Consider the following 26,313-nt stretch of genomic DNA (forward strand, 5'->3'; position numbering starts at 1 on the left):
AAGACCTTCTTTATGGAATATTTATTAATAAATCAAACCTGAATGGGGCATTTAAAGAGAAGTTCACTTCCAGAATAAAAATTTACAGATAATTTACTCACCCCCCCTTGTCATCCAAGATGTTCACGTCTTTCTTTCTTCAGTCGATAATAAATTATGTTTCTTGAGGAAAACATTTCAGAATTCCTCTCCATATAACAGACTTCCATGGTGCCCCCAAGTTTGAACTTCCAAAATGCAGTTTAAATGCAGCTTCAAATGGCTCTAAACGAAGGGTCTTATCTAGTGAAACATCTTCTAAACAAATTGACGATTTATATACTTTTTAACCTCAAATGCTCATGTTGTCTCGTCTCTGTGATGCGCATGCATAGTCTGTGTAATCCGGGTCAATACAGTTAGGGTATGTCCTACATTGCTGTTTTACCTTTTTGTAAAGGCGTTTGATCTTCTTTGGATGTTAACTTTGTAAACACTGGGTCGGTACTTCTGCAGCGATGTAGGACAATTTTAAAGTTGGGGAAGAAAACGAGATGTGAGTTTTTCGACATACCCTAACTGTCTTGATCTGGAAAAACAGAGTTCACGCAGACATAGGACAAGACGAGCGTTTGAGGTTCTAAAGTATATAAACTGTCAATTTGTTTAGAAAATTACCGATTGTTTTGCTAGATAAGACCCTTCTTCCTCGGCTGAGATCATTTAAGTCATTTGAAGCTGCATTTAAAATGCATTTTGGAAGTTCAAACTTGGAGGCACCATTGAAGTCCATTATATGGAGATAATTCCTGATTTTTTTCCCTCTAGAAACATGTCTTATCAACTGAAGATAGAAAGACACAAACATCTTGGATGACAAGGGGGTGAGTAAATTATCTGTAAATTTTTGTTCTGGAAGTGAACTTCTCCTTTAACAACAGCAAAGGTACACACATTTTTTGTATAGTATCCTTAGTAAAGCTCAAGTGAAACATCACTGGATAAAAGAGACATTTTGCCTCGGAATTTTAAGGTTCTATCTACATTCTGAGCAGTTTTGAGATACTGAGTTTCAAAGTTTTTGTGTTCCATAGACTTCTGTAGATAGAACCCTTTCTGTTTTCTAAAAAAAGGCCCAAAATGGCCACATATGTTAATAAGTTGTCACAGAATAAGAATATGTGAATAATTCAATTTTGACAAAAATGTCAGATAGAACCTTGTAAGCAGCAATGTGTGCACGTACAAATGAAATTCACATTAATTGCCAAAATAGCTGAACTAAGTATAGGTTTTAAACAGTGCATGCGCCATTGTATCTAAACACGCATATACAAACCTTAATTTCTATCTGTTCCTCCATCTCTTTGTTCTTGATAGTGGTATATTCCTTTTCTAACCTGTGGATAAAAAGACAGCAACTGAATCTAGAGAAGAACTAAATGTCTTTTATTTATTGTTAATTTTTACTCATAGATCACTCAGTTGACTCACTTTTTCATTCTTTTGGGATTGTATTTGACTTGATAAGCCCGTAGGATCAGTTTATCCGGGCAGCTATCAAACTGATGCGGAATCACCTTCTGAAAGTGCTGCGTTGAGATTGTTAAACAAACATCAGTTTAAATGTTGCTGTTGTTTGTGTTGTTGCATGTATAAAATATTGATGGTTTTCCCCTAACCTGTGACATTCCCTCCATGTCTAGCTGTATGAGGTCTGTCTGGTTGTACTGCAATATCGCTATTCCGACTCGGAATATGATCTCCAAACCCTGAGAAAATAACGCATAGTATTCATACAATCACAGACTAACATCTACACCAAATGCTCACACCCTAGTATATTCATCTCTCTAATAAGTTCTTATAACACCCTAGATGCATTCACACCTTTGAAAAAAACTGAAAACCTGCATGCAACACATACAGTACACGCAAATTCTGTACTTGATAATGCTTACAGTATATATCGTAGCAGGGACTTTCCAATCTTGCCATAATATTGACTTTAACCTTTTTACTTTAGCCTCACATAAACCTTAACATTTTACATTTTCATTATAGCACACTATATTTTCTTTGTACACTATGGTACACTATGTTTTCTTTGCACATTCAGAACACAGTGCAACTGTACCTCAACCACTTTTCTTTTGAGTTTTTCAGATTTTGCTAACTTCCGGGAACATTTTGTCCATAAAGCACACAGCAAGTACAAGTCACTAACACATATAAAATATGCAGAATCTCGTGTCCATACCTCATACATAAAGATGTCAAAGATACGTGTAGCTATTGGAAGGGGCAGGAAGGTGAGGAAGAGTGTGAGAAACCAGGACGAGGCGTACATAGATGTATGAAAACTCTGAGAACGGAAATGAACGTTCAGCTCTGGCAACTGCTCCTGATAACACAGATGAAAACATGATATCAGCAAAAAAAAAAAAAAAAAAAAAAAAAAAAAGTACAGTGTATGACAGTACATGAAAATACTTTTGAGAAGAAACTCAAATGGATTGCCTCTTGACTGTGTCTATGCACTATAAATCTGTTGCCTCCTTGTGGACAAACTTGGCACTACTCCAGGCATCTTGGCATGCAGTATGAAATATATAATAAGAGAAAATCCACCTGTGTCTAATCAATGCAAAAATCACAATAAATAAGACTTTAATTGCACCAATCTTGGCCCATATACCAGTTATAATGTTACAAAAAAATATTCTAATTAATGCTGTTCTTAAAAATTTATCACAGTTTACACAAATGTATTTAGCAACACAGCTGTTTTCAACTTATTTTTAATACAGTAAATAAATGCAGTCTTCTCTTATACAATGGCATTCCATTATTGGACAAGCAGTCTGTAATGCCTTTTTCTGTGAATGCACATTTATTAGCTTGGATTCTATCAACTATTCTTCCTTACCTGTAGCAAGTGCTCAAACTGGTAGATGCACAGACCCAGTTCAGCCATGCTGGGTTTAAACAACTCTCTAAGCCTGTACTCCTGCATCAGTCTGACAAACACACAGAAAGCCTCCTCCTCCGGCATCTGCAAACACATAATGAATGATGAATTTGGTTTATGCAAAGTTTGGCTCACAGACATTTCTTTACATTACTTTAGTTCATAATGATAAGCAAAACGCAGAAGCAAACCTGCATAAGTAGCAATCCTACGATGAAGGCACTGCCCTGACAATAACCAACCTCACGATCAACCAGAGAATATGCCTGTGAGATCAAGAAACATCCATGCAAGTTAAAGTTATAGTTATTGTTTTTTTTTTTTTGCTTATCCAAGATTGAAAAAATGGCTACTGAAAATTCAGCTTTGCCATCAAAAAAATTAATTACATTTTAAAAAATATTCAAATAGAAAATAGTTGTTTTAAATTGTAAAAATGTTACAATATTACTGTTTTTCTTGTATTTTTTCCTGTGTTTTGTATTATTCTCTGGTCACCTCTGACTTTCACTGTATTGAAAACATTGGCCTCATTCTGCTAAATATATTCTTTTTATCTACAGAAGGAATAAAGGATTTTCTTTTTTGTGTGAACTCTCTCATCACTTGCTCTTTATTTCATTTGCTCTATGGTGTCGCCACTTAAAGGAGAAGTCCACTTCCAAAACAAAGATTCACATATAATGTACTCATCCCCTTGTCATCCAAGATGTTCATGTCTTTCTTTATTCAGTCGTAAAGAAATTAGGTTTTTTCGAGGAAGACATTTCTGCATTTTTCTCCATATAATGGACTGATATGGTCCCCCCGATTTTGAACTTCCAAAGTGCAGTTTAAATGCAGCTTCAAACGATCCCAAATGTGGTTGTAAACGATCCCAGACGAGGAAGAAGGGTCTTATCTAGCGCAACGATCGGTTGTTTTATTAAAAAAATACAATTTAAATACATTTTAATCTCAAACGCTCGTCCAGCAGGCCATTAAATGGAGAAAAATGCTGAAATGTTTTCCTCAAAAAAACGAAAAAGCCATGAACATCCTGGATGATAAGGGGGTGAGCACATTATATGCGAATCTTTGTTTTGGAAGTGGACTTCTCCTTTAATCTGATCTGCTCTCCATCTTTCACCACCCATTTCTGTCTTTCTCACCTTCATGACATTAAACAGAACTTCCTGTCCCAGGCTGTCCTGGCCTTTGAAGAAGTCATGTTCTGGATATGTGCGGGCAATATCTCTGCGTATGAGTTTTTCACAGGGTGAGGACATCTTTAAGAGTTCAGAATACTGATTCTTTACTGGCATGTCAGTGGCATTACATAATAACTGCCAAACGATCGCTCGGAAATGATGAGGAATGCCTTTCCTTATTAGCTCCTGCAGATAGAGAGATGGTACAGCAGAAAACAAGAGAGTTTCAGATCCTTTTGTCGAGCGTCTATGATGTGGGTTAACACATCGTCATTCAAATTCTGAATGAAAAAAGGACCAATCAATCACCTTCAGAAGTTTGTCTTTCTTTCGTCTCCACTCGTCCCACTCATTGACAATCCGCCCCCACAGGATCCAAGTGTCTTCTTCTAAATGGGACAGGTTGGAAGATGCAGATGAGCTCGATACCAGAGAGGAGCCACTATTCCTCCGAGATCCACTCATTGAGCGCATGGATTTGGAATCTGCTTCAAGCAACCTGAATGCAACACAAAACACTGAGATCACAATAGTGCAGCTAAGTGGTTAAAGATCTGGGCTGCTACCCAGAAGGAAGTAGGTTCAAATTTTGTAAGGGAGGTTAAACCTATTCAATTGTTCAAAGGTTCAGAGCCTGTGAGACTGTTTTCAAAGGAATTAATAGCTTTATTCAGCAAGGACATATTACATTGATCAGTGACACTAAAGAAAGTAGAAGTGACAGTAAAGAAATTTACATTTCAATCAAATGCTGTTCTTTCAAACATTCTATTCATTAAACAATCCTAAAAAAAAAAAATCACAGATTTGCCATCACTGTAATGAAGTACATAACAAATGATTCAGTAGAAAGGTAGCTATTTTAAATCACAGTAATATCATAATTTATATAATTTACTATAATTCATGATATTACTGTTTGTAGGGTAGAGTGGGGGAAAATGGCCTTCTTGAGGTAAAACTCCTCCCACACTGTTTTTCCCAAAATAACCACCACTAGATAAAGTCAAGATTATTTTTTGCTGTAAATATGGCCTGCATTGACAAGAGTGATGTAGAAGTATTCACCATTAAACTGGTGCTGTATGAGGAAAAAAAAAAGTGTTTTAATGCTTGTTTTGTAGAACATCACACTTATATATGATATGAGTATAGTAAGGCCTGTAGATAAGGAGTACGTTTTCAGACGGGGGGCATTTCACCCCACCTGTGTGGTTGCTAAAAATCTAATAACATGACATTTCTGGACATTTTTCATACTTTGGTTTGTGACTAAAATTATGATAACCATTCTGAACACACTGAACTTTTGTTTCACTAAAAAACAAAACAAAAAAAACCCCACTGTCCTTAAGGATGGTGTTTTCTTCCACTCTACACTTCTGTATATTTGATCAAATGAATGTACTTAAAGGGATAGTTCATCCAAAAATGAAAACTACTCAACTACTCAAAGATTTACTCACCCTCAAGCCATCTTAGGCGTACTTGACTTTCTTCTTTCAGATGATTACAGTCAAGAGTTATAATAAAATAAATGTTCTGACTCTTCCAAGCTTTTTAATGGCAGTGAACAGTGGTTGATATTTTGACGCAAAATAGAGTTCGTAAATCTGTCATAAGAAGTACTCCACACACCTCTCTGGGTGTATAATAAAGGCTTTCTGAAGTGAATTGATGCGTTTGTGTAAGAAAAATATCCGTATGTAAAACTTTATAAATCTTAATCTGTAACTTCTGCTAACTGTCGAACACACATTCGCTACAGAGTGGCATTCCAAGCTAGTCTCGTGAGAACCAAGTTTTGTTTACAGCAAAGGAAAACCAGTCTCTTCTCATTTTATATTGAAATCCTCTGGCATTTTTCTTGACAAACCCTTGTTTTGTTCTTCTAATTTGTGACCACCCTGTTGAAAAAAAAAAAACTGCTAAAACCAGCCTAAGATGGTTGGTCATAGCTGGCCAGCAGGGTGGTTTTAGAAGGGGTTTTGGCCACTTCCTTAGCTGGTCAGGCTGGGACACCAGCTGGAACAACCAGGTAAAACCAGCCTAGCCAGGCTGGTAGACCAGCTAAAACCAGCTACTTCCAGCCTAAACCAGCTAAGACCAGCCAACCAGCTTAGGCTGGTTTTAGTTGTTTTTTTCAGGAGGGCGGTGTTTTGTTTAACTTAATTTTCTTTACACAAATGCATTACATCGATTTGCTTTAAGAGGCCTTTATTAACCCCCCGGGGCTATTTGGAGCACTTTTTACAATGGATGGATGCACTTTATTGAAATTCTATTAGACTATTGAACCTCAACAGCCATTCACTGCCATTATACAGCTTGGAAGAGCCAAGACATTTTTAAATAAATTTTTAAATAATATGGGCTTGTTAATTGATGACATAACACGTCCGACGAACGCACCAATGAACGCTGTTTCCGTGTCCTCACTTGATAATACTATTTCAGCAGCCGTTAATGAGCACTGTTTATTCATATTAAACATTTAAGCTAAACGTTTTCAAATTTATGGTGTAACTAATTTTTATATTTATTTATTTATATTTTTATTTTCATTGTTTGGCTATCTGGGTTTTTGGTATGGAGTTAAAGAGTAGGATTATAATTTTTTGGTAGTATTATATCACATTGTAAGTGTATAATTAGCACCGCTTGTTGTTTTCTTATGTCATCGGGACCTGGAAGTCACGGAAGAGGTGATGCATGGCGTCAGACTTAACAAGCGAATAGTTCCGGTCCTTGATTCTGATTGGTTGAGCCATGTTCAAAATTGTTGTAAATTATTATACAAACATACACATTTGTTTACATTTGTCTGTCGCTCGCAACCACTTTGTTGCAACCACAACAGTTTCTGAGTAACTACACTGTTTTTATATAGAATAATGTTTTTATTAATACCATTACATTTTATTTGCTCTGTTTTGTAAAACCTGTAAATGTAATAAACATTTTATAAAAGCAATAAGCCCCATGAAGCCGTGGTTTACAGTGAATTTATAACAGTTAATAGGGGTTCGCTTTACATCGTTCCTAACAATGCTCCTTAGCCGTTATAAATTCACTGTAAACCATGGCTTTTTGGGGTAATTTTCATTTTTGGGTGAACTATCCCTTTAATAAGTCCTAATAAGATTTAAAAATTAAAATCTTCAAAAATCATACAGACCCAAACTTCTGAATGGTAGTATACATCTTTTGCTAAACTATCACCACTGTGTCCTTGAATTTGTTGTGAAACTTGTTTAAATTACAAATTTGCTACTGCTGCATTTATATTGGTGGTGATTAGGAACAAGAACATGGAATTTTAGGGTACAGGATGGGATAACAACAACAAATAACTTAACAAATCAACATATATATATATTTTTTTCATTTCTAAAGAAAACTGCCACACTGTTGCTTTGCTTGAACTGAGGAGCTACAGTGATCTGTCACGGCCCATTAAAAAGCGTCAAAAAGTTTATTGTTTTTACACTGTTTGAATTTTGTAATAAATTTTTGTTATAAAATGAACATAATATGACTTTGTTTCATCTCAAATGTAACAAAGAACAGAGCTTATTGTGATTTATTGGATAAGATGTGCGCTAAACATTACGTTCAGTGAAGTTTTGTTCACACATCAACTGAAAACAGCCCAGACTAAAAGAACAATTCTTGGGATTTAAGAATCAATATTGGTTATCAAAAGTCACTTTAAAACCTGTTGTTCAACACAGCGAATTCATGTAAAGGACTTGCGCCCTCACCCAAAATTTCCAGTCGTAGTGATTGCTATTGAAATGACTGGATTTCGTTTGCTAATTTCTTCAAGCAATGGTAAATGTGACCTTTAGCGCATGGATTTTTTTTCTGTTTTATTGTCTAGAAGGCAATCGTAAATGAATATGCAAGTCTGATCACTCCTAAAGTATGTCAAATGTCAATAGCACACACTCTGAGGGACACAAAGTTTGTTCGAATTCCTACTCTAAGTATGAGTAATACTAAGTAATGGTTGCCTTGGCACAGACCACTAAACACAATACAAATGCCTATTCATACCCGCCTGTTGACTCCATCACCGCTTGAATTTAAAATACTGTACTCCATCCAGACTATATAGGCTGAATAATAGTGTAATATAATAATAATAATAATGTTTTGTGAAGTCTTAAGGAAACCTTGTGATCTGTCTAACAGAAGCACAGAGAATGTTTAAACTCATTTTTACGAGTGCAGCTGCAGTCCTCTTAAATGGTCCATTAAAGTTCTACATTCAGCATCGTAACTGTTGCTGTTGTTGTTGCCAGGTAACCACCACAACTGATTAATAGCGAAAGCTTGGTACATATCAGCTGTTACAGGAAGACAAGCTTAAATGCTATGAGTTTGACACTCACAGGTCAAACGATAAACCACACATTTATCATTCTGTCTCAAGCGTGCATAGTGTTCCCTTTGTTGAGGTGTTGCTACCTTTAGAGTGATGTCAAGTATCAAAGCGCAACACACTATGTGCGTGTCAGCACATCACACGCACATAGCGTGTTGCGCTTTGATTCTCACTTGACATTTGCTCTGCGCAATTGTCCATTTGCTCACACCTGATGTTGTTTCAAATACTGACATGTTTCCAGACAGGTTTGGAACGACTTTTTTTCCATTATATGCAAAATGTGATTTTTAAAAAGTATCCTGGCCACTCTTTTTTTCATATATTCAAAGTAAATGAGAACTAGTCTATCAAGAGTCTATACGCATTATATTCTTTTGAAGTCATTAGATAGCTTTGTGAGAAAAAAAAAAATAGGTTGCCCTTCCTTTTCAGTGAGCTGTTAACCGCAGAGACCAGACTATTGAGTTAATAAGTTTAACCTTAGAACCAGATAAATCAGATTTGTTAACAAATCATGAACTAACAATTTTGTAAACTAAAACAACACAATTTTTGACATAAGGAATGTAACATATGTAATGTAATAAGAAATCAAAATCTCATGATACAATATGAAGTCCACGATACTTATCGCAATATAATAAAAAATATATTGGAAATAATAATAATAATAATAATAATAATAATAAAAAGACAAATAAAGAATTGGAAAATAATTACAATTTTGTACATTTTAAAGTTATATTATTCTATTTAGTGCACTTTGAGAGTTCAAAATTAAAAGTTCCACCCCATGTTCCTAACTAAGAAAAATTAAGTCACTGAACTGACTTGTACCTAAACTTTAAAGAGGTTTTTTTTAGTTGTGATATACTGTCTCAGTCTAAATTACATTCACACTGGTGTTTTAGAAATCAAACAAATTAGAATATAATAATAACAAATTTATATTATTGTTATTCCTATGACAGTAATAGCTATATATTGTAAAAATATTACACTGTAAAATAAATAAAAATAAATATTTGATAGGTATTCATTTTTCTTCTTTACACTACAGTAGGGAAATTACAATACTTCCCTAATGTCTACACTTGAAACAGATGTTTTGAATTTGAACTGCAGTAACGTTACCCATTTAAACCACTAGCTGCCAGCAATTCATACTGCACTTTTAAGCTTTTATTTTGACAGAAATGGCAGTAGAGCTTTTATTTTGAAAGAAAACTCCAGCTTCAGTGAGAACAGGCTTACAAAAATGCAACTTACTAAAAATCTAGTGAAATGCTGTAATCATCTGCTGCGAAAATAAAGCATAACTTGTGGCAGTTGTGTTCCCAAATGTGCACTAAACTCACAGCACATGCAATAAACGAGTTCACTGCATTCACCGTGAATAGAGCCATTCTGAGGCACGGAAAACATCAGATCACTAGCTGATCACCTGAACGAACAGACTTGATGAAGGGACTAAGCCATATTGTGCTTTCGGTTTTAGTTCATTTGACAGGTACTGTGCCAAAGCATAACGGCCAATAAAACACAACTTCAAAGACCTTTTATGTTAGAATATTTTAAAAAATCTACACATTTTTGCCCAGAAAACCAAAACCAAGTGACTACAATAATATTGAGACAGTTTTGCTATTGCGATGCCCAATATTGATAACATCGTTACACCCCTAATTGAAATAAAATTAAATTTATTAGAACAAACCAGACATTGCTACTTCTCTCATGGTTACACCAAGAAAAACTACAGCGATTTTCAGGAATGAGTTATGACATGTATTATATTATTATAAGTAAATAAATGATTAAAGAATAAAAAATGTAAAGAAAGGAATTAATTGTAACTACTGGTTGTTGATTGCATGGAGGCAGATCTGAATGTGAGCTTCCAGCCGATTGCACACAAAAAGTATTTTCATAGCTCATAAAATTATTGTTGAAAAACCAATGGGCTATTTTAATGATGTCCTTACTAGCTTTCTGGGCCTTGAACGTGGTAGTTGCATTGCTGTCTATGCAGGGTCAGAAAGCTCTCAGATTTCATCAAAAAATATCTTAATTTGTGTTCTGAGGATAAACCCGTCTTATGGGTTTGGAACAACATGAGGTTGAGGAATTAATGACAGAATTTTCATTTATGTGTGAACTATCCCTTTAAATAAAATAAGAAATAGTTTCGGTCACTGACTTCCACTGTATGGACAAAAAATACTGGCAGATTGTTTGCATGTACGTTGCTCTTGTTTTACCTGTTCTGCTCCTCCAGTTTAGCCAGAAGCTCGAGCTCATCTGGACTGAGGTTCTCTGAGTCAGCCGGGGAGGCTGCCGGGGCGGAGAGCGCAGCATCATGGGAACTAGAATCCGGACTGAGCACTGGGCTGCCAGCTAGAGGAGGGTCAGTCTCCAGTCCGGAAGGCGAGTTGAGGTCCTCCAGCTGAACAGAACCTGCCATCCCTCCCTCTCTCTCTGGGCTGCTGCTAGGGCTTGACATGACGGAGGAACCCAGGACAGGAAAAGTCAAGCAGTGACGCGGAGACGTGGAAGGATACTACAAGGGTCTTGGCGCCGTGGACGTAGACAGGCCTCCTTGAAGACGTGAATATCAGGACTGGGTTAATCTGTGGAAATGAGGAAAGTGAGATTATGTATTGCAGGGTTGGATAATTAATAAAAAAATACTGATATTTCAAGTATGGCTGCTGCGATTAACTAATTAATCACTCAGTGTGATTGATGAGAGGGCTCTAGTATTGTGACGACTGTCATAGAGATAAGCTGTTATTTCTCAGGGCAGCTATTTTGGTCTCGTCTTTTGATTCAGTCAATTTTATTTCTGATTATAAGTCGGCACTAGCCGCTGTATGGCTGAATTTATGTTGGACATTTATGCTCATACAAATTTGACGTTTGTATTAATAATAAATGCTTTTAATTCTAGGAACTTTATTTTTAATGTTGGGAATTTTTTATTTGTAAAACAAGTAGTTTTATGAGAACATGAATAAAATTAATAAACCGGTGAAAAATTATTGGCAGAAGTTAAAGTTAAACAAATGATTAATCAACTAATCAGAAATTTTTATTTTTAAATTTTATTTTATTTTTAGCATCATTAGTCCAGTCTTTAGTGTCACGTGATCCTTCAGAAATCATTCTAATATTTTATAATAATAATTATTATTATTATTCAACATAATAATAATAATAATAATAATAATATATTTTTTTTTTGCAGCAAATCAGAATATTAGAATGATTTCTTAAGGTTCATGTGACTGGAGTAATGATGCTAAAATTTTAGCTTTAAAATCACAGGAATAAATTACATTTTAAAATGTATTAAAGTATAAAACAATTATTTTACATAGTAAAAATATTTAAAGTTTTTACTGTTTTTACTGTACTTTGGATCAAATGAATGCAGGCTTGGTGAGCAGAAGATACTTCTTTAAAAAACATTAAAATGTTACTGTTCAAAAACTTTTGACTGGTAGTGTATAAATTGGCACTAGCCGCTGTATGGCTGAATTTATGTTGGACATTTATGCTCATAAAAAATTTGACACTTGTATTAATAATAAATGAATTGTTTTATTTGTAAAACAAGTATTTTTATAAGAACATAAATAAAATTAATTAACCAGTGAAAAATTAATGGCAGAAGTTACAGTTAAACAAATGATTAATTAACCAATCAGAAAATAATTGATAATTTACCATAGGAAAATAATTCTTAATTTAATCAAAAGATCTGAAAAAATAATCAATTGAAAAAAAAAAATCATTATTAACAGCCTTAAAATTGCAGCCTTTGCAATCCGATAAATCACAATAAGCCAAATCACAATTTCGGTTTGACTCTGATTAATTCCGACCTATTAAAATTGGCTCGAAACAACAAACAGTTAATCAAACAGTTCATCTAACTGCATGGATCAATGCCACTTCATACTCTCATAAATGGGGGATGACGTGCAAAGCAAGTGTGGAAAGCAAGCTGTCTGAATACAACCACAAAGAAAAATGACAGTACAGCGTATGTGAACTCTTTTTTTTGTACTGCATTACAACAACTAGCTATCTGTGCATCCTACAACAAACCACAGACATAAACGGAGCAGCTCGGCCACAACTAAAGCCATTAAAGAGAGAGAGAGAATGTTGTATAGAGTAATGGACGGGTGACATAGAAATACACAAACACTAACGCGTTCATTACTAAATTACTGAAGACAGATAAATGTGGTGTTTTCTCACAAGAACATTAAAATGCAGAGCTTGGTAAGGTCTGTTTGGGTTTGGAACAGAAATATACATTATTTCTGTAGTTTCACATAGTCCATAGAGTTAAACAGTCACAGGTCTGGTCTACACTGAAACTTATTCTGGCCAAGAACTAGACAGGAAGAAACCACAGCTCATTTTGTTTTGACGTGCCATTTAGGGGCAGGGTTATCTGAAACTATAACCAGTTATGACAGTTATGGCACTTCTTTTCTGGCAGAGAAAAAAATTAATGCTGTGACAGTTACACAGAAACCACTGGGATAGCATAAAATGTGAATATGCTGAAATGCTGAATATGCTTTTAGATAAATGCTGTTCTTGTGAACTTTCTATTCATCAAAGAAACTTAAAAAAATTCTACTCAGCTGTTTTTTAACATAATAATTATATATATATATATATATATATATATATATTTATTTATTTGATGAGCAACAAATCAGAATATTAGAATGATTTCTGAAGTATCATGTAACTGGAGTGACCATGCTAAAATTTCATCTTTGAAATCACAGGAATAAATTACTATATATAAATTACTATATATAAAATATTTCAAATTTTACTGTTTTTTTGCTGTACTTTGGATCAAATTAATGCAGGCTTGGTGAGCAGAAGAGACTTCTTTAAGAAACATTAAAATGTTACTGTTCAAAAACTTTTGACTGGTAGTGTATAAAGTAAGTTAAATATATAAATATATTTTATTTATAAGTTACCAAATAGAATATTCTTGTTGAAATTTTTAATTACACATTAAGAAAACTCCCCCATCCCCTATCGAACCATACCGAAACTGTGAACCCAAAACCCGAATACATACCGAACTGTGAAAAATCTGAACCGCTACACCCTTATTGAATGCAGTCTATGGGCTGACACTATTCCTACAGCTTGACTCCTACACACACTATTCAACAACAACAACAAAAAAAACTGTATACCTTGAATGCACTGTAAGACATTTTGGATAAAAGTTTTCCATTTGCATAAGTGTAAATGTAAAATGCAAATGTCCAAAACATGTCACAGACATAAGCATCTTTCTCTAACACACACACACACACATACTAAATCGCTTATTCTTCTGTGAGGGAGAATGCAATAAAAACAGAAAGATAACCCACAGCTAAAAATAAAGTACAAGATGAAACCTTTTTAAACAAAGTAAACACACACTGTGGACAATGGCAGCATTCATATCAGAGGAGCAGTCCAATCAAAAGAACCATTAACAAGCGCATGAATCCAATCCTCCCTGACCAAGACATCACACACATACCCAAACACAAACACACTCTCATCTCTGGTCAGTCGACGCAGTGCAGTCACGAACAAACACAACAGCAACATCCTGAAACTAGCAGTAATCTGTCCTTAGCAAGAATTGAGAGACATTCTGAAAATGACCTTTAATAAAACTGATTATGCAAGATCTTCATCCACATCAGAATAGTTTATTGCCATCATCATTATTGTGATTTTTTTTGCATTTTGCATTTGTTCCTCTGATAAAGAGATGATAAAATAACAAAAACTGATTTGCATCTTGATTGTTGCATTTCCTTTTGGTGCCATTAGAGGCGCAAAAATTGCACTCTTCACCCAAGACAAAAATGCAGCGTCTGTGTAGCACAACCACAATGCAGCAAACCACAACAATCTCCAACATTCAAAGTCACTGCTATAAGAACTTCAGATTTCATGGTTTGTCAAAACAGCATTAGAATATGACTAATTCGCTGTCACTGTAACATTTTAAATCATCTCCAGTTTAGCCTTTGGCCTTTCAAAATGGATCTGAAGCATACTAATTCACTCACAAAGCTAAAAAAAAAAAAAACTGGACACTTGAAATAGAAATAATACGAGAGATGCAAAGGCCTTATCATCTTGGTAATGGCACAGAAAAACTGTGTGTGCCTGTCTGCGTGTGTGTAGTCACTGAATACAATAACACCACTGTGTTTGCTGCATCTGTCTCTTTCTTCTTCTGATGAGCAGCATAAGTGTGGTTATTGTAGCTCTTAGCATAGTGTCAATCACAAACTCCCTTCCCCCACACGCATTCAAACCCAAACCTCCAAACCTCAATCTCGCTGTCTGTACAATCACCTACATTCTTCATTGACAACCTTTCACACCATGTGCAAAATTAACTTTTCACCATTCCAGTGGCTGGTGAACATTTGCATTATTTTAGATACACACTACCGCTTAAAGAAATTAATCAGTTTTTTCAACTATGCATTGCATTAATGAAAAGGACTTTGATAAAACATGTTTCAAATAAGTGCTATTCTTTCGAATTTTCTTTTGAATCCTGATTTACACAAAAATATTAAGCAGCACAACATAAGAAATGTTTCTTGAGCAGCCAATCAGCATATTAGAATGATTTCGGAAAGATCACGTGACACTGAAGACTGCGGTAATGATGCTGAAAATTCACTGTTCACAAATTCACAAATTCACTGTCTCTGTTTTAATGAATGGAGCAGACGAGCGGTTTTGTTTACTACACACGCTGAAGCGCGCGTGACACTCGCAGTGATTTCAGCGTCTGTCGTCTCACTAAATGAGGACATAAATACATCAACAATATCTGCTGAGAGTCACTGAGCATTTGACCATTCCATTTTGGGAAAACTAGCATTATATCATATACACACAGAAATATAAATGTAGACATGGCAACCCGTCAAAATAAAAGTCCAGTTTAACTTGAAGACATTGTGCCAGATACATATTACTACTACTACTACTACTAAAATGAAACAAACATTATTTTTAGGGTATAATTACATTTCTTCCATGTTTTAATTTTAACAGTAAAATTTTCCCTTTGTTTGCCAAAAATAAGTTTATGCCTTATGCCAAAATTAATGTTTTTTGCCTTCATTTGATAACCAGATCATTTGAAATACACAACATAGAATTTCTGACGCTAAAAAAAACTTTCATAAGGCTATTTTAAGAATAAATCTGAATAAATTAATTATGCATTCAAGTAATCAGACATGCTAAAACACAGAATTTGATAACAATAAAACATATGGTGAGAAAAAATAAAACATAGGGCCCTAAACATGTCATTTTTGTTAAACCTTTATTAAATTGATGTGAAATTGTATAAGTTTCATGATTTTAATTAATTAGACATGCTCTTTGATTAATAAAATTTAGTTGAGAAAAATTAAAATGGGAAAAAACAGAATCCAGACAAATTAAAACGGAAAAAAACGGAATTTGGAAAAAATAAAACTGATTTCATAAGGCCCTAATATTACTGTATTTTTGATCAGTGCAGCCTCGGGGAGCATAAGCGCTTCACTGAACTTGCATTGTCAGTGTTTATTACGAGTGTCACAACATTTCAGATCTGACGTACTTAAAGGAATTGCTATAAATATACTATGGAAAGACTTTATTTCAGTACCCCATACTGACACCTATTGGTGTGGATGCAGCATAAAACAACAACAACAACAGCTTTCTGTTACGAATGCCAAAGCAGAAATACATGTGTCACCCATGATTAATTTACTATGCAAAAATACAAGATAATTCAGTATATTCGGCAGGTCATATGATCTCAACATGGGAGCAAACATGAGCGGTATGTAGAAAAATATGTGATGTCACGTGAGGCAATGTTTTTTTTTTCACCCAAAAAAGAAAATTCTGTCATTAATTACTCTCTCGTCGTTCCAAACCCGTAAGACCTTCGTTCATCTTCGGAACACAAATTAAGATATTTTTTGATGAAATCCAAGAGCTTTCTGACCCTGCATAGACAGGAATGCAATTACCATGTTCAAGGCCCAGAAATGTAGTAAGGACATTGCTAAAATAGTCCATGTGGTTCAACCTTAATTTCATGAAGCTACGAGAATACTTTCTGTGCGCAAAGAAAACAAAAATAATGACTTTTTTCAACAATTTCTCTTCTCTTATTTGCGTTCTGAAGATGAACGAAGTTCTTTCAGGTTTGATACGACATGAGGGTGAGTAATCAAAGACAGAATTTTCATTTTTGGGTGAACTACCCCTTTAACATACTTGTCAAAACATATTTGTCATACATTTCTAATGCAACAAAATGTGTAAAAAGTGGATGATCAGTTACACAGGCAGACATACACACAAAAACACACCTAAATACACAAACACACACACACAGCTCTAAACAAAGACATCTTAGAGCAAACCGCGTCATGCATCATAGGCGTGGAGTACTTGTTCTGTATGACTCAAACATCACACAATAGCTTTGGCTTCATCATGGAGCTCCTCTGCCCCGTGTGACATTCCACAATTATTGGGCTCGTAGAGACGCACAAGAACACACCCTCCTCACCATAACTGCCCTTCACAAAGGCAACTAATGACTCACTCACAGACTTGACTGAATGGCTGACATGGTAATTTAGCATGGAAAATCAAGTATCTTAAATATGAGCATCAATATGATCAGTTAATCTAGGCATAAAATGATCGACCACTGGAATAATTGGAGGAAGAATTACATTACATGTCTGCTGTATTGTTGCACAAATCTTTCATTGCTTTAAGTGGTCTGAGCAACCAAGGAGGGACAATATTGCATAAACATAAATAATGGCTCAAACAGATCATGAGGGCTAGCTTGACTCATCTGTCCACAAAATGAGAAAACATGCAGCTAGCATAAATATTGACCTTACAACAGCTAAGACTTAACCTCGGCCAACGCTTCTCAAGGGCGGGTAGTCTACTTGTTGCAAGTCGTCTAAATTACCTCAAATGCAGTTTACTATCACTCAGAAAACAGAAGGCACGCTCTTTTTTTATCAGGCTGGTATACTGAAACACTAAATATAAAGGTAGAAGACCAAATTTACCCAAGGGCAATGTTAAGACAGTTTTTTCAAAGTTGTATTTTTGGAGATTACTGAAATATATTTTACAAGAAAATACCATTTCAGTCTTTCAAAACTTCAACTTCACGCTCAATCTAATGTCTTACTTGCGATTCTTTGTACTCAACTGTGAAATTTACAATTTCTACACCAATTTTTTCAGTGTGTCAAGAAGTTGGACAGTCGACATTTCATAAAGAAAGAGGTATGAAAGGGTAAAAATGAGTTTAACTGTTGTAAGGTTATTTACAGGGTAGGGTTGGGCCATTGGGCCCCATTCTGAGATAATAGCTTAAAGGAGAAATGCAGAAAGGAGAATAGCTTAAAGGAGAATAGCTTAAAGGAGTTAATCCAGAAATGAAAATTCTGTCAGAAATTACTCATCCTCAAGTCGCTCCAAACCCGTAAGACCTTTGCTCAAATTAAGATATTTTGGATGAAATCCGAGAGCTTTCAGACCCTGCATAAACAGCAATGCAACTGACATGTTCAAGGCCCAGAAAGGTAGTAAGGACATTATTAAAATAGTCCATATGACATTAGTGGTTCAATCTTAATTTTCTGAAGCTACGAGAATACTTCTAGTACATGAAGAAAACAAAAATAATCAAAAAACCTCAGAATTTATAGCCTCATATTTTTGCAAACTGATCCACATTTCGTTTTTGACCACTGAAAATATGTACAATTTAATGATTTACTCCTGGAGCCATATTGAAATTCCAATATCTCTGGAACTGAATCATGTAGGGCCTTAAAAATGAAGATGCCAAAAAGAAAGTTTGTTGAGACGCAATATCTTAAAGGACATTAAGATATTTAAAACTTCTTGAGTTACAGGCATGCAAACTTTGGAGTAAAAACTTGAAAGGTGCCGTTTCCCCATTTTTGAATGTCAATATTGGCACATACTGTAACAAAGATTGCTAAAGTCCACAGATTTTACTAATAGAACTACCAATCTCTATGTAAAAAAACTATTATGATGCTGCCATCTTTCTGAAGTCATTTTTAACCCCCTGTAATTTGGCTCTGAATCTCAGGTGAAAATTGCCATTTTGACCCCACTCTACAAAATAGTGCATTAGTCAAGAACTGTTCATCCATGACATTTAATACTTTAGATTTCATCACTATACATGGTTATCTTTCTTCAAAAAAATACTGCCAAAATCAAAAATATGAGCCAGGGAAGTGTTTGAAATATGATTGATTTGACACGGAATGAACCTTCATCAAATTACGGATGAACCACTGATGACACACAGACTATTTTATCAATGTCCTTACTACCTTTCTGGCCCTTGAACATGGTAATTGCATTGCTGTCTATGCAATTGGAAATTTACCATCTTTACTCATAGGTCGCCAAATTCTGGAAAATTGTGCAGCAATCACCCAAGCTGTAAATGCCATACTTGTAATGTATATATTACTATATATTCCCCTCAGGCTACACCGATTTTTAATGGCTGCCAAAAGAGAAAAGCACTTTTTCCAAGCCAATACTTGAACCTGGAGAGACCATTTACAGGTAATCTCTTGTTTTTTCTTGACTGTACCATCTCCACAATAGCCTGACTCTTAAACAGTATGGTAATTGTTAAGATGAAACCTCAGGCAAATCAAATCACAATCTCATACGTTCATACAACCTGTCACTTGAATTTCCACATATTGTGTATGAAAAGCTGGGCAGTAACTACATAGACATAATTAGATAGGCCAGACTGTCACCCAAAATACTCTTGAACTGTGATGAACTGTGTTCATCAACGTCAAAATGCTTGAGATGGCCAATCAAATCAAAGAAGGCAGGATTTACTGTTTATAGAAGACAAGCATGAATTCCAATGTGAGGCTTGTGCAGGGCTCTCGGATTTCATCAAAAATATCTTAATTTGTGTTCTGAAGATGAACAAAGGTCTTACAGGTTTGGAACGACATGAGCACTTAATGACATTTAGGAGAAAATAGCTCAAATGTACCGCAAAAATAGTATAATGTTCTCAAAACATCCTCTCCACTCATAATGAAATTTGATTACAGCACTTCATAATATACAAGATAACTGCCATGTTAGCTAAATTGCAAACAATGTAGAAATTTTGCTTTTGCCATATTAATACAAATGGCTATGAATAGGAAATGTCCTATTTGTAAGTTGCCTTGGGGAAAAAAACATATGCTAAAAGAATAAATATAGATACAAATAAAATACATTTTTTTCTCAAATCAGTTAAATGTAAACCCAACCCACAACCTATTTTACTGGTCAACTTAACACACAAACATGGATTCAACACAGAGATCAGAAAAATCATGGATGATTCGATTGCGACAAACATTAATGCTATTTAGCAGAATGTGTTACCAATGCTCTACGAAGGTCAAGGTTAGAGTTAGAGCTTGTATTTGTTTCAGCGTTGTGTAGGCAATCCAGACTGACATGACCAATAAAATGTAGAATCGGCTGTGGGCAGGTTTACGCTGCTCTGGTTCGGAGGATAAAACATGCAAAATTAAATCTACCACAACAACGAAGTCAACCACAATCATAACAGGAAAAAAAAAAAAATATTAGGCTTTGACACAGAAAATAAAATGAGGTTAAACAATAAACAATTTAGAGGACAGAAAAAGAGTAAGACATCTGCCGTGAACTAAGAGCAGCTGCAGTGAATTTAAATTAGTATGACTAAGAAAAACCCAACAAACGGCAGCAGCCGAGCAGAGACTCAGATGGAAACAGGAAAACGTAAGTACAGGCCCGTTATGATTGTCATGGCCGAGGAGCCACAGCTGCTCTGAAGCACAGAAATCATCTCTCTGTTGGACACACACAAAATGTTCAAAACACATGCAGGCTTAGCCAAGCCTTCATGTTCGTGTGCTGTATGAAATGATGACGTGGAGTTAGCCAGCAGCCATAAACCAAGAGAAAGTGAGACAATGCCAGAACACTTGAGCACAGATACAGAAAGGAAAAGAGGTTGCAGAGGGCGGATAATGCCTTTCTCGCTGGCTCTCTAGGGCATGTGAACTACATAACGGCTTGTTTGTCCTGATGAAAACACAACAGCAGCCATATCACTTTAACATTCACAGTTCACATGACCGATCTGCCACTCCCGTAAATCACGTTTGTTCTGACGCTATTTCAAAGAAACACAGACTAAAGTGTCATTAGAACAAAAAATCATCCACTGTTTTTATTACTATTTATATGACTGCAAAAGTTAACTAAATAGTTAAGTTACATGGAGGAATTTGTTAAATTTACAGATAATGTACTTACCCCCTTGTCATTCAAGATGTTCATGTCTTTCTCTCTTCAGTCGTAGAGAAATTATGTTTTTTGAGGAAAACATTTCAGGAATGTTCTCCATATAGTGGACTTCTATGGTGCCCGCGAGTTTGAACATCCAAAATGCAGTTTAAATGCAGCTTCAAAAGGCTCTAAACAATCCCAGCCTAGGAAGAAGGGACTTATCTTGCGAAACGATCGGTTATTTTCTAATAAAAAAAAGTACAATTTATATACTTTTTAACCTTAAATGCTCATGTTGTCTAGCTCTGCGTGAACTGCATGTGTATTCCGGTTCATGTCAGTTATAGGTCGAAAACTCCCATCTTATTTTCTTCTCCAACTTAAAAATCATCCTACATCGCTGTTTTACCTTTTTTGTAAAGGGTGTTTGATTTTCTTTGTATGTTCACTTTGTAAACACTGGGTCGGAACTTCTGCAGTGATGTAGGATGATTTTGAAGTTGGAGGAGAAAATTAAATCGGAGTTCGTCGACATACCCTAACTGTATTGAACTGGAATACACAGGGTTCACGCAGAGCTAGACAAGACAAGCATTTCATTGTTGCATTGTTTCGCTAGATAAGACCCTTCTTCCTTGGCTGGGATAGTTTAGTTTAGAGCCCTTTGAACCTGCATTTACACTGCATTTTGGAAGTTCAATCTCGGGAGCACCATAGAAGTCCACTATATGGAGAAAAATCCTGAAGGGTTTCCTGAAAAAACGTAATTTCTTTACGACTGAAAGAAAGACATGAACATCTTGGATGACAAGGGGGTGAGTAAATTATCTGTAAATGTTTGTTCTGGAAGTGAACTACTCCTTTAACATTTTCACGTTTCTTAAATGGTGTAGAACCATGGAAGTATGCAAATGGAAATTTACCATCTTTACTCATAGGTCGCCAAATTCTGGAAAATTGTGCAGCAATCACCCAAGCTGTAAATGCCATACTTGTAATGTATATATTACTATATATTCCCCTCAGAATACACCGATTTTTAATGGCTGCCAAAAGAGAAAAGCACTTTTTCCAAGCCAATACTTGAACCTGCAGAGACCATTTACAGGTAATCTCTTGTTTTTTCTTGACTGTACCATCTCCACAATAGCCTGACTCTTCAACAGTATGGTAATTGTTAAGCTGAAACCTCAGGCAAATCAAATCACAATCTCATACGTTCATACAACCTGTCACCTGGATTTCCACATATGGTGTATGAAGAGCTGGGCAGTAACTACACAGACATAATTAGATAGACCAGACTGTCACCCAAAATACTCTTGAACTGTGATGAACTGTGTTCATCAACGTCAAAATGCTTGAGATGGCCAATCAAATCAAAGAAGGCAGGATTTACTGTTTATAGAAGACAAGCATGAATTCCAATGTGAGGCTTCAGTTCTAAAAGTATGTAAAAGTACAATGTAAGGTAACAAGCAAGTATTTAAACATTTCATGTGACAATTGTTTTAGAATAGAAATGTTAAATGACCGACAGTACTGTCTCGTCAACGATGCATAAAACTGCCAAATTCTGCAAATATAGGCTGTTGTTACACGACTTGCGTAATTCATAACTGAATATGATGAGATAAGAAACATTAAAGGAGAAGTTCGCTTCCAGAATTAAAATTTTCCAGAATTAAAATGTCATCCAAGACGGCCATGTCTTTCTTACTTCAGTCGCAAAGAAGTTAAGGTTTTTGAGAAAAAAAATTTCAGGATTTTTCTCCATATAGTGGACTTCTATGGTGACCAACGGTTTGAAGGTACAAATTGCAGTTTCAGCTCTACATGATCCCAGGTGAGGAATAAGGGTCTTATCTAGCAAAACAACTGGTCATTTTTAAAAAACAGTAACAATTTATCTATTTTTTTACCACAAATGCTTGTCTTGCACCAGATATTGGCCCGACCTCATGCAATACATAAAGACATGGAAAAGGTCACACATGACGTAGGCAGAAGTACCGACCCAGTGTTTACAAATTGAACATGCAAAGAAAGGTAAAACAACAATGTTGGCTGATTTTGAAGTTGAAGGAGAAAATGAGAAATTGAGTTTTTCGCCATACCCTACCTTGTTTGTACCAAAGTACACAGAGGAAAAACTAATCGCGGGTGACCTTTCCAACATGATGACGTAATGCGTGAAGACACGCATCGCAGAGCTAGTGCAATACGGGAGTTTGTGGTTATAAAATACATACATTTGTATTTTCTTAGAAAATAACTGATCGTTTCTCTAGATAAGACCCTTATTCCTCAGCTGGGATCGTGTAGAGCCCTTTGAAGCTGCATCTTGGATGACATGGCGGTGAGTAAATTATCAGGAAATGTTCATTCTGGAAGTGAACTTCTACTAACAGAGCCTTTCCTGGCACATTAGGCCCAATGATGATGAGGTCAGTATTACCTCATCAGCCCTGGCTGATGTTACAGTGGATAAGAAATTTTGCTCACACTGATTTCGTGACCATGGTAATGTCTGGAATGAAGCATGACATCACATTCCAATACAAAGAGATAAATGAAAGTGTTAAAGGGATAGTCCGTCCAAAAATAAAAATGCTGTCATCAGTTACTCACCCTCATGTCATTCCATAACTGTATGACTTTCTTTTTTTTTGTGGAACATAAAGGATGATATTTTGAAGAATGTTGGCAACCAAATGGTTTCAGTTCCCTTTGACATCCATTGTATTCAACAGGAACTGAAACAGTTTGTTTACCAATATTCTTCAACATATATTCTTTTATGTTCCACAGAAGACTGAAACTCCGGTTTGGATGACATAAGAGTGCGTAAATGAAGACAGGATTATAAACTATCCCTTTAAGCAATAAAGCTCCAATTGAATCGTTCATTGCAATGACATAATTTTCAAAGGATGATCACCACATCCACTTCTTTTAGACAAATAATCAGAAAAATGAATAAATCCAACCTCAGCATTGGATCCCACACACCTTTTCTCTTAGCTGGTAACACAACCACAGTCTTTTCATTAAATACAGAGTCAAACAAACTCTCCTCCCCACCAAAACATATAATCAGACTGCCCTTAATCATTAGTAAGCGCGGGCAAGAGCCACATAATTAATCTCTTAAACTCACGACAAACCAAAATGAAAGACCATAACAGCTCAACGAAGACATATTTTCCTTTGGTCGCTTCAAAATGTCAACAAAATGTTTGAGACAAATGACAAAAAGGGAAATGTGCACAACAGCCATGACAGTCCGGTGCACCTTTAAGCTTTATTATCGCGATATAGAAAATAACACGAAGCCATAACAAGCCATCCAGGTGTTTCAAGAAGCTAGAAGACCAAAAAGGCCTCAACTAGCAACAGCCGTTGTTTCAACGTGTATGATGCAGACTCCTATAGGGTATTACAATAAAGCCTGTAGTCTGGACTCAGCAAACCCTCATGCAATTGCACCACCAGGGGGGTGCCAATTCGTACTATGGGTGTTATGCATTCGTTATTAATAGCATATTATATTTGCTTCTGCGAAGTGAGATTTAGTGATATGGTTGTTTTGATTGTGCAGCGTTTTGACATTACATGCAAAAGCCTTTGCAATGGAGGAAGGCTGCGTTGAAATCAAAGCACAGTGGTTTTTAAACGCACTGTATGATGGTGCCTTAAAATGGGTCATAGTTACAATCTGTTTCCGCGTAAAATAATAAGGGTGTGGATGATGATTTTTTCCCCATGGCAACTAGCAGATGGGCAGGCAGGCAAATCACCGCCGCTGGTCCAGGGAGATGGGAGCCTTAGAGCGATGCGCTGGAATTTCCCCGCTTTGTCCTAGACCGCCTCTCTGTCATATCATCCTGGTTAACATTGTAAAATAAATGTTGTACACAAATGGATGGGCACACACATAACAGACCAGCGACAGCACACTGTCAGTGATGGAAAATGCATAGAGCAATGCCCACCTGAATTTCGGTCTCATTACTCAAGCTGCTCCTGCGATCTTGCCATATTAAAGATGGTCGGTCACAAAACCGGCGGATATCGGCAATCCTTTTTTTGTACGAAGCCGCTGGACCACTACGGTAAGTCGGGAAATGAATACGGAACCATACTGGACATATTGGACGTGGATGCTCATTTAGAGGAAAATATGAGTCGTCAGGGCGAGCTTCCTCAAGGAGAGCTGCGGTCGACGCCTACAAGAGAAAACCCCGCCCAGGTCCCGCCTACTACCTTGACCGTGATTTAATAAAAACGCTGGTGTGGATAATCATGAACTCTCTTATTACAGTAAATACGCGTTGAAAATCAATTCATAAATGGCATCTGTTTTCCGGTTATCTGACGGCCTCGTTCAAAATAAATCATAGTGCAGCGTTCTAACGTCAGCGGATCTCATGTGATTGACAGAAGTTCGACCAATAGCAGGATAGACTAGAGGAACAGCCATGATTGACAGCTCGTTCCACCAATCCTTTATTTATCTTAACCCCAGCCACAATGGGTAGCCGGCAGGTGATGTTGCGGTGTTGATTGGAGTAACTGTTAAGAAAATTTTGTCCGGTTTGTCATCTAAAGATGGACCACATTATTCTTCACTTCACGATAACTGCTATAACATTTTATAAATAATATAAAAAATAATACATCTACAAACCTATTCTTTTTGCTTCGTGACATTTAGTAACTTTTATATAAATCATATTTTGCATTTAGCATTACAAATTATATGATCTGCTTAATAGATTAGGGGAAAAATGAAATTAAAAATGTACATAAATTTGTAACATATGAAAGAGGCACCACTAGACATTTATAATTTTTTATTACTTTTTATAAACCATATATATTAATGTATATAAATAGATACACACACGCACACTACCAGTCAAAATTTGTGACCAGTATGATTTTTACATTTTTTTTTAAAGAATTCTGTTCTGCTCACCAAGCCTGTATTTATTTGATCCAAAGTACAACAGAAACAGTACAATTTTGATTTGATTTTGAATATTTGAATTTATCTTAAAATGTAATTTATTCCTGTGATCAAAGGTAAATTTTTAGCATCATTACTCCAGTGTTCAGTGTCACATGATCCTTCAGAAATCATTCTAATACGCTGATTTGCTGTTCAAGAAACATTTATTATTATTATTACTATTATTATTATTATCAATATTTAAAACAGTTTAATACATTTTTTCTGGATTCTCTGATGCATAGAAAGATCCAAAGATCAGCATTTATCTGAAATAAAAGCTTTTGTAATATTT

The 26,313-nt window shown here is 35.7% G+C and overlaps 1 protein-coding gene across 5 annotated transcripts in view; it reads right to left on the bottom strand.

Annotated features, from left to right (window-relative positions):
* Positions 1-25,258, bottom strand: part of evi5l (ecotropic viral integration site 5 like) — a 54,940-nt gene extending 29,682 nt beyond the window's left edge. For 2 of the 5 annotated variants that reach the window (XR_007827478.1, XM_051106665.1), the window contains exons 1-7: positions 4,102-4,336; positions 3,142-3,216; positions 2,909-3,034; positions 2,240-2,383; positions 1,662-1,751; positions 1,474-1,571; positions 1,319-1,379 (exon numbers count right to left, since the gene is read on the bottom strand). Coding sequence is in view for 4 of the 5 variants with exons in the window: in XM_051106665.1 (XP_050962622.1) it covers positions 1,319-1,379; positions 1,474-1,571; positions 1,662-1,751; positions 2,240-2,383; positions 2,909-3,034; positions 3,142-3,216; positions 4,102-4,254 (747 nt within the window). In the remaining variant the exon portion in view is untranslated. Of the gene's footprint in view, positions 1-1,318; positions 1,380-1,473; positions 1,572-1,661; positions 1,752-2,239; positions 2,384-2,908; positions 3,035-3,141; positions 3,217-4,101; positions 4,337-4,449; positions 4,640-10,794; positions 11,164-24,999 lie in introns of those variants that run through there. The other 3 variants (XM_051106686.1, XM_051106669.1, XM_051106677.1) reach the window with 3 other exon arrangements.
* Between the last annotated feature and the right edge of the window lie 1,055 nt (positions 25,259-26,313).

The sequence above is a fragment of the Labeo rohita genome, chromosome 1, assembly GCF_022985175.1.
Source record: "Labeo rohita strain BAU-BD-2019 chromosome 1, IGBB_LRoh.1.0, whole genome shotgun sequence".
NCBI classification, from domain to species: Eukaryota; Metazoa; Chordata; class Actinopteri; order Cypriniformes; family Cyprinidae; genus Labeo; species Labeo rohita.